General features: G+C 41.9%; 1 protein-coding gene across 1 annotated transcript in view; it reads left to right on the top strand.

The window, feature by feature from the left end:
• Positions 1-9,308, top strand: part of BRAF (B-Raf proto-oncogene, serine/threonine kinase) — a 148,661-nt gene that overhangs the window by 96,434 nt on the left and 42,919 nt on the right. Inside the window, exons 4-5 of the mRNA XM_006019543.2 lie at positions 7,419-7,522; positions 8,060-8,162. Coding sequence (XP_006019605.2) covers positions 7,419-7,522; positions 8,060-8,162 — 207 coding nt within the window. The remainder of the gene's footprint in view (positions 1-7,418; positions 7,523-8,059; positions 8,163-9,308) is intronic.

Here is a 9,308-nt window from a genome sequence, read left to right as displayed (position 1 = left end):
CCGATGCCGGCCTTCGGCTGAACCCTCTCCAATTTGTCCACATCCTTTCTGTAGTGGGGGCCCCAAAACTGAGCACAGCACTCCAGATGTGGCCTCACCAGTGCTGAATAGAGGGTAATAATCGCTTTCTTTGACCTGCTAGCATCACACCTACCAATGCAGCCCAGTATGCTCTTAGCCTTCTTAGCAACAAGGGCACACTGCTGGCTCATATTCAGCTTATTGTCTACTGTAACCCCCAGGTCCTTTTTTTCCAGAGCTGCTGCTCAGCCAGTCAGTCCCCAGCATGGGATTGTTCTGTCCAAAGTGCACGACTTTGCACTTGTTGTTGTTGAACCTCATGAAATTTCTTTTGGCCATATCCTCCAATCTGTCTAGGTCACTGAATCCTAGCCCTACCCTCCAGCATATCTACTACTCCCCCTGCAGCTTGGTGTCACCTTCAAACTTGCTGAGGTTGCACTCTATGCCATCTTCCAGGTCATTGATGAAGACGTTGAACAAAAATACTCTTTTACAGTACTATTTCTAGCTTTTTCGTGCTTTGAAATCATCCCCTCTGTGGCTTAAAGAACTCTTTAATAATCACTATGTGGAAGAATAGTTGCTATCTATAAACTGGTCTTTAAAAATCAATGAATGGAGTGGTAAAGGTTTTGAGGCAGATCAACTCTATTCAGGTTTCCTTTGGGGAGCGGGGAATATCATTGTAATGGAAACATTGTCTACTTTTTATGAATATTGAAACCTCATTAAGAATTTACTTTTTCAAACTGTTGCTGTGTTTAGAAGTGAGAGCATGGAGTTTGTCGCAAACCTGCTCCAGCAATGATCAAAAGCAGCTTTCCTCCAAATTTTGTGATAGAAGATGATGTACTTTTCCAAAATGTCTCTTAACATTCCAAACCCTTACTTTTTGGTTTAACAGAGAGGAGTTAATTTTATGCTTTACTGCTGTGACAGGTGGTTGTCTGCATGGCTGGCTAAACATTTGTCCTACAAGAAAGCGAGAATGAGAAAGTAAATATAATTTGCCAAAGGACAATCTGGATCTCAGGTTTGAGATGTTACCAAGAAAATACCTGATTTTGGTGGGGGGGGGAAAAATAGTTAATTAAAAGAAAAATGGCTTTGGTTATTTCTTTCTCCCCCCAAAATGACTGTACTTTAAAATAGTATGTGGCTTTGACATTTGGTCTAGCTACAAGAAAAATTCATTAAATTTCCTAGAGCTGTAAATGGGCCAGGTTCTGAGTCTGCCTGATAATTTAACTAGTATTTCAAAATATGCTCCTTCTGTAATATCTGAAGTATAACTACACAAAATATAACATGTGTAACACTTAACAACGCTGAGCTAAAAATCTTTTATCCAATTGTGAGAGAGAGAGACTTGATGGGGGAAAACAATCCTCTTATATTTAAGGATAAGTAGAAACAGTTTGGATTTAAATGTATCCTTTTAAAGGTCAGTTTCAGATAATTGGATGTTTGGTAAAACCTAGATAAAATTGTACTTTCTTCAGAACTGCAGAACATCAAAGATAATATGAAGTTACACTAGGGGGAAAAAATTAAGCAGCAAGTCATTCCTGAGGATTGAAAGAATATGATGCCCGGCACACTGAGCTGTGCAGTTCTCCTCCTTCTTTTCCCCTCTGTCCCCTTCCCTGTCAAGGAAATAGCAGTTAGGTAAATTTGAATTCTTTTTGCATGCAAGTCCTAATAAAATATTTGAAGGAATGCTATAGCTGGGACTCTTTGTATCTCTTGGAATTCTCCTAGTGACTTCTGGTCTGATGTTAGGCTATGAAGACAAGAATTACTTTAGTAAGAAGCACTCAACTTTTCTTGTTATGTTTTTATGGTAAAGTCCTGATTTACTAGAATAAATCATTCATAGAGACTTACTTATATATTTTGTGACTGTAGTTGTTGAATATATTTCATCAACACGGTTGCTAATAGATATACTTGCTATCAAAATCTCGTACATAAATTTAAAAAAATATGTAACGAGACAACATACTACCTACATAGATTAAATAAACTGGGGCCCTGTGCTAGGAAGGTAGTTTTAGCTCTATTTTACAGATCGGAAAACAGGAATAAAGAGATTATACTCTAAAGTAAGCATGTCAAATATATAGCCCATGGGCTGGACCTGGCCCACAGAGCAGTGTTATCTGGTCCACGGAGCTCCTAGAAGGTCCAGGAATTCAGGGGAAGGTGCCACCCTTAAAATCTGGGGTATGGAGTCCTATTGGGGATGTGTTGGGAGCAGTATGTGAGCAATGGCTGCCTGAACTCCCACAGTGGTCTGATGCCACTTGCCACATTAATGCTATCGCATCCAGATCTGGGCTGCAAGGACCCCTGAAGTCTAAATCTGGGTTGTGGGGGCTGACTGGGTTTGACACCCCTGGTCTAAAGTATATGGCAATTTTGGATATCCAATGTTGGATGCGTAGACTCAGAAGACTGGAAATTAATTAACGCTTTGCATGTACAGAGCACAGTTCCCACTGACTTCACTTGCAGCTGTGAATGCTTAGAATTTCTGCAAATCAGACTCCTGGGTTTGAAGTCTTAAGTCTTGCAATGATCCTTTTTTTCTCTCTGCCTTTTTCCTTTGCCTCATTCACTTTCTACCTCCTAACATCTGCAAGGAAAGAAGTGGAGTTCTATGGAAGATGCTTCTGTTTAGTATGCAACTCTGATTTGTATGCAGAGAAATACCATTCTGTTCACTGAATGAGGTGGGAATCTCATGGGAGGAAAAATACGATCATGTAAATAATATGTATCCTAAACCATGTGTACAAAAGGGGCTGAATAAAGATTCTGGCATTTTTAATTCTGAAGTGCTGGACGCTGCAACTTTAATATTCCTTTGAAGTAATGTAGGTAGCTTAGATTTTAAACATGGCTAACAGAAAAACCAAATTCTGTCATGTGGCACAGTGCTGATATCAATGTTCACTATGTCTCAGACAGCCGGAGCCGACTTGAGGTGATCTAGAAATTGCTCGGTTGTTGGGCGGGCTGGTGAATGGAGAGGCAGACAAAACGTATTGGTTGCAAAAAAGCTTTACTTACGCCGCTAGTAGCCACGACACAGGTAGTCCGGTCGCTTAAATAATTACACGAGTTGCTCCAGCTGGCAAGACTCAGGCCAGCGAATCCGTAAACAAACTAGGCGTGCAGGAAAAAGGGTACGTCGAGGGATGGCGCTCGGCGACAGGGAGAAAAATCGATAGTTGATCAGGCTATCGATTAGCTCAGCCACGAGTCAGGAATCTTCAAAGTCACTCTGCAGCGTGCTCAAAGTTCTCCGACTTGGGCGGAAGTCGCACAGAATTTTATACGGCCAGCAAGCCAATCGCTAGCCGCCACGTAGGAATAATTTAGAACTGGCCAATAGTGGGACACAAATTTGCATACGAATGGCGGGAACTCTCTTGCACCGGAGTTTTCTATTGCAACAGAAAACTTTTGCTGTGCACAGAGACTCTCATGTGGCGGGAAAATTCCACCGTGCCGAGGCACTAAAAATCATTGGGTTATGACACACTAGAGTTGTAATGTTTGGAATTGCTGCACCAACCTCTGCCATGTTCTCCCATGAGAAACCAGGAGTGTACAGATGCCCAGGTATTTTCTTCCAGGGTAAAAATGGCCACTCCCAGTTTCTCCTGGGAGAGTGAATGTCTGTACCTACTGTGGCTTCTCAGAAGAGAACGCAATCCTCCAGTACCCCTCCCCCCCTACTTACCCAAGGAGACAGTGCGTCTACTTGCTGGACTCCTTTGCTTTGGCAAGGAGTAGCACATGCCCCCTTCCCAATCCCTGCCTTGTGTTTCAGGGAAATGCACACTTGTGTTGGCAGTTTGAGTCAGAGTTGCCATATGCACTGCTGCCATCTGTCTCCAGGCAGACTAAGAAAGCCAGCAGAGCATGCTAAGATGCCTCCCTTGCCTGCACAGTATCAACACTGCAAGCTGTTTATCCTTCAGAGCCTCAGTATTCAAATGTATGTACGCATGGCTCTGGGTAAGTTTCTTTACTAGGAGAACAAACCTGGGAGAATTCTCCCAGATTATTTGAACGTGCATCTGCAGCCCCGATTTTCCCTCTCCTCTTCCTGTTGACTTCTGCCCTATCTTCTCCAACATGACTCTCCCTGGGCTCCTTAGCTTCCCCTTTATACAGTTGCCTTACGCACATGTCCTTGTTTTCTTTGGGTCTTCTGTCAAAGTTTTAATTTTGTCTTTTCCAGCTCTTCCTACATTTAACTCGAGTACCTCCTCCAAGCTCCTAGTCAGATTTCTGCCTCTTCTTCCCATGGTCCCAAATGGCATCCCAATTCTGTTCATTCAATTGGTTTCCCCCCAGCTTTTCCATAGCTGTATGTCCAAGTCTGTTTGCCCAGTTGGTACCATAGCTGCTCTCTGCCTCACTTCCTCATCAAATCATCTACTATTCCCCTTGCCCACCCTGCCAGCTCTTAGTTCAAGTCTCCTTGTCCAATCATTCCAATTCATCACCTGCTCCTCTTGCTGCTTGTTTAGTGTCATTGTTGTCTTCAGTAGTTAGTTGGCTAGTGGAAAGCTCCCCCCACCCCCTCCCAAATACATAGACACACACATACTTTTCCTCACCAGCTCTCATTCTGGTTGCTGAGCGAGTTACAGTTTTCCCTCCCCACTGCAACATGGTATCAACATGAGGGAGATTGCAAATGGTGGAGAGAGAGTGAAGTCCCCTTTTTGGTTCCTGTGTTTAGCTCCATCTCAGCCCAACAAAAATATGTAGTACTAGCCAATTGCCTGTCAAGAATGATTGCGGGGCAGGGGCTGGGATGGAGTGCTGTCACCTAACGCCCCATGCTGCCTCTGTTCTGTCTCTTGCAGTGCTGCTGGCCTTGGCTCCCCCACCCTCTGTCCGGTCCTCATGTGGCTTTGGAATCATAGCGGTGCTCCCCCATGCTTGGAGCACTCTGAGTGGCTGTTTCCATCAGCCAGTCAGAGTGCAAATAAAGCGTGACAGACAGACTGGCAGACTTAGGCTTCTATAATATTAGAATAGGTCAGGCCTTAGATCAGTAAATGGGTATGTTTAAGGGGTTAGGAAATGGATATAAGGGAAAAAAGGCTAGTCTGAATATCAGAAGGAACTTCTTTGACTGTGGTGTATTAGATTGTAGAATACTTTCATGAGGAAAGTAATGGAAGTCCCATTGCTTTGAACATTTAAAAAACAGTAGATGAGACACACAAAATGTACTGTAAAAAGCAATTGTACATTAGTGGGGAGAAGGCATCGTGATTTAAAGAGCATCTTTCATCTCTTTCTTTTGGAGAGTATTCATATAGAATGATTGAAATGCAGTATGTAGCCTAAATTTGTAAGGTGGCATCCACTGGGCCTTGAAACAGGATACACTGCTTTTCATTGTTGTCTTTAAGTAGGGCACTGGTATTTTAGGGTGTGTGTACACCACAACCTTGGCACTTCCTTCCTCAAATAGCTGTCTCTGCATGCTTGAGAGGGGTTCTGGGGGGCACTGCCTCAGGTTTTGGGCTTGGTGCATGGGAACAAGGTGGGTAGGTTGCATCAGTGCCACTTTCTAGCAGTGCTGGAGATGTGGTGTAGACATACCCTAACTATGCCTAGAAACTAAAGTGCAAGACAACAGTTCAGTGGTTTAATCCAAAGATAGCTGTAGTCAATAACAATTTTCATTTACTTCAGAGGGATTTGTATCAGGCCTCTCTGGTGAGCATAATTAGTTAAATTTGAGGTGTTCTAATTGTCTTTTTAGGTGGTCAAGGCTGAGGATTTTTCAAGCCTGGGACACCTTTGTTGTACTCTGAGTGAAATGCTAGGGGAGAGTAGAGGAAAAGTAGACCATGCCATGTATTATCAGTAAGTGGCAACAAAATATTAAAATGGTAACATTTCACAATTTGAGGTATTTAGTAGACCTGTGCAAAGCTTCTGTCGCTGATTTGATTGAGGAGATTCGACTCAATTCAATGGCTGAATGTCCAAATCTAATCAGGAGACCCATTAATCTCTCTGGAGAGATTCGACAATTTGGCCATAGACACAGCTTTATATATGGGGTTTTTTGTACATACCTCGAGGTACCTGGTGTGGCTTGTGAATGCTGAGATGATGGGGCAGAAGTACTTTCGGTCTACTTCCAGGTCTGCCACGGAGCACACGGGACCTCCCCCTTCTTGGTGACTGGTGCCTCCTGGGTCTGAGTGGGTACCCAGGGTGTCCCCCACATGCTTGGTGATGGACCTGGAAGTGGAACTTCTGGGTCTGCTGCCGAACACACAGAGGACCCCCCCATACCCCCCGCTCCTGTGGGACGTTCGATCCGCACCACCATCTCAGCGTTCATGAGCTGTACCTGGTACCTCGAGGTATGTATGAAAAACATAAAGCTGTGTCTGTGGCCGAATCGCTGATTCTCCAAATCAGAATCGAATCTTCAGATTCAGCCAAAGTGAATTGGGACAGTGATCCAAATCAGCAAATCAAATCATTGTCCCCTGAATCTGGCCAAATCCAAATCGAATACTGCCCGCTTCACACACCCCTAGTATTTAGCTACTTTTAATATATTTTATCATTCTGATTTTTAAAGAATACTTTAACTTAAGTCACAGTTCAGTCCAAAATACGTTTACATGGTTTTTATACACCACACCTATAACTAGTGGGGATAGAGGAATTGTCCTCACTTGTAGTTTGTGTATTTCAAAATACTATGATCAGGTTCAGTCTTTGTCCTCTGTATTCATTTACTTATGTTAGATGAGCTTTTCAAAAAGGAAATGGGGAGAAAAGATACGTTTCACAAATGGGAAAATGTGCCTTTGGAACCGTAAATGTCCACTGTGGTCTCAAGGGCGTTGTATAACCTGGTGCTACTTCTCTCTTTTTTTAAATTGGCTGGATTTCAAGTAGGTATTTTCTATTTAAGATCCTATCCTGCTTTCTGTCTCCTAGCATATTGAATTTTATAGGTCTTACTAGTTTGTCTAAATGGCACATCAGTAATTACAGCACAAAATCTTTACAATTATCATATGTATGGGCAGTGTGTAGTTATCAACGTGCTCTCTCTGCCCAGTTACAAGTTGAGAAGAATAAAAATCATCCCTTGAGTCAGATCTATGTTCTCTTTGAAACTGTCGGTTTAGGTGTTGTCACGCTCAGATGAACTTGTCTACAGTACACCGAGGACTTTTGGAGGTTTTTATTTAGGAGTTTATGAAATGCTGTGAAAATTGAAGCTGTGGATTTCTGAGCTACTTTATAAACTTTATGGGGATTGAAAAAAATCATTTACTTTAGTAGAAGAACCTGTTCTTCTAATATTTGCCGTCTTTGACTTGCAGGTTCCAGCAAGATGTGGGGTGACTGTCCGGGATACTCTAAAGAAAGCTCTGATGATGAGAGGTCTTATCCCAGAGTGCTGTGCTGTTTACAGAATACAAGATGGGTATGATGAATATGTGGTCTGTCTTGTTCATACGTGTTGGGGTTCTTTCAGGTTCTTAACCAGCATGAGCCTATTCCACCCAACTCTTATCAGTTTCACTGAATTCAGAATAATCTGATCATAATAAGCTAAAATGATACAAGTGAAAATACAGTATGTTGAAGTGGCCCCCAATAATTCCTGCAAATTAGTAAACTGGAACTGTTATGGGGCAGGTTGTCACATGAGAACCTTTTTCTTTGAATGGATAAAAAAAAATCTAGTTTTTCAACCCAAGGAACCATCCATTTTCATAGGTTTTTGTTACAGCTGATTTGAAAAGAGTGCACCTCTTCACCCTGCTTTGTCCAGCAGTGGTGCAGTTATTTGGGGTCAACTCAAATTAATCTTTGCCATTTAAATTTTCAACAGTGGAAGTCTGGGCAGCAGACCTTTCACAATACCACAACCCCCTCGATTAACAGCTTTTTCACGTCTTCAGCATGAGATCTGCAACCTTACAGGTTGGTAACTATCAAGGGCTTGTTTGCACTTTAGAGAGAAGAAGCCAATTGGCTGGGACACTGACATTTCCTGGCTCACAGGAGAGGAGTTGCATGTGGAAGTCTTGGAGAATGTGCCGCTTACCACACACAATTTTGTACGTACTGCTTTTAATGAAATGTCTAAAGTGTTCCCTGGAATGACATCTACATTGATAATTTTTAAAAATTAAAATAACCTTTGTTTTTGAATGAAAAAAATGTCTTTGGTGTAGATTGTTGCATAAGTGGTTATAATCAAAAAAGCTCAAGTGAACCAGAGCTTACTGTAATTAAGGTAATTGACAGTAACAAAAACACAGCTTAACATTTTCAAATTTAGATGTGATGCACCTTCCAGAATCTATAAATCTAGACTTTTAAAATCAGCACTGCATTGCAGAGTGATGGTAATAATAGACTATTTTTGTGTTGCTGTATCTATAAAATGTATTCTTTGCTTCCCTGCTGGCTCTGCAGCAGCAATTAACTAACGAACTAACTATTCCCAGAGCTGTGCTGACATCATCTCTGATGCTGGTACACAAATATGTTTTGACCTGATAAGGCAGTATGTGAGTGGAAGCTGTTAAGCAGAACCCATCTGGATCATTGCAGCTCCACACAGAAAATAATGGAAATCACGTTTATCACATGAAAAAAGGGCAAAATCTAAAGCAAAGCAGTGTTTTGTAGCTTCTTAAATTGTATTCCACAAAGAGTGGACAGCTAAATGAATACCTAAAAGTTAGGTAAACACTTGATTTGTTTTACTCAAGAAATCTTGCTTGGGATACTTTTAGGCTGGTGATGTTACTGAAGCTGAAAACCAAAACAGACCGCAAGTTTTTGTTTTATAGTGTTGACATGGCCACATCTTGCTGCTTCAAACACTTCCAGGTTTTACTGCTCAACTATAAGATATCTTAATGTTCCTCATCCCCTGAATTTGTTATAGATGTCATCTAGTTGCTCATAAAACTAAAAGCATTCCCAGTGTGTGTTGGAAGGGAGTTATTGTTAAGTATCTTGACCCTTTTTTTCGCTTGTTTTTTGTAAGGTGAATGGCTTCAAAATTAACATCTGTTTGAATTTATGGCCTAACATAGATATTCTGTGCTACTTTGTATACAGTCTTGCTGCCATCATACTTACTGTTCGTGAAGTAATTAGTGCATTACTTCACGAACAGTAAGTATGATGGCAGCAAGACTGTATATTCTGCTAATGGGAATTTTCTGTGGACCCTCCTTGCCCCCCCCCCC

The sequence above is a fragment of the Alligator sinensis genome, unplaced genomic scaffold (assembly GCF_000455745.1).
Source record: "Alligator sinensis unplaced genomic scaffold, ASM45574v1 scaffold74_2, whole genome shotgun sequence".
NCBI classification, from domain to species: Eukaryota; Metazoa; Chordata; order Crocodylia; family Alligatoridae; genus Alligator; species Alligator sinensis.
This window is presented reverse-complemented; position numbering and strand designations above follow the sequence as displayed.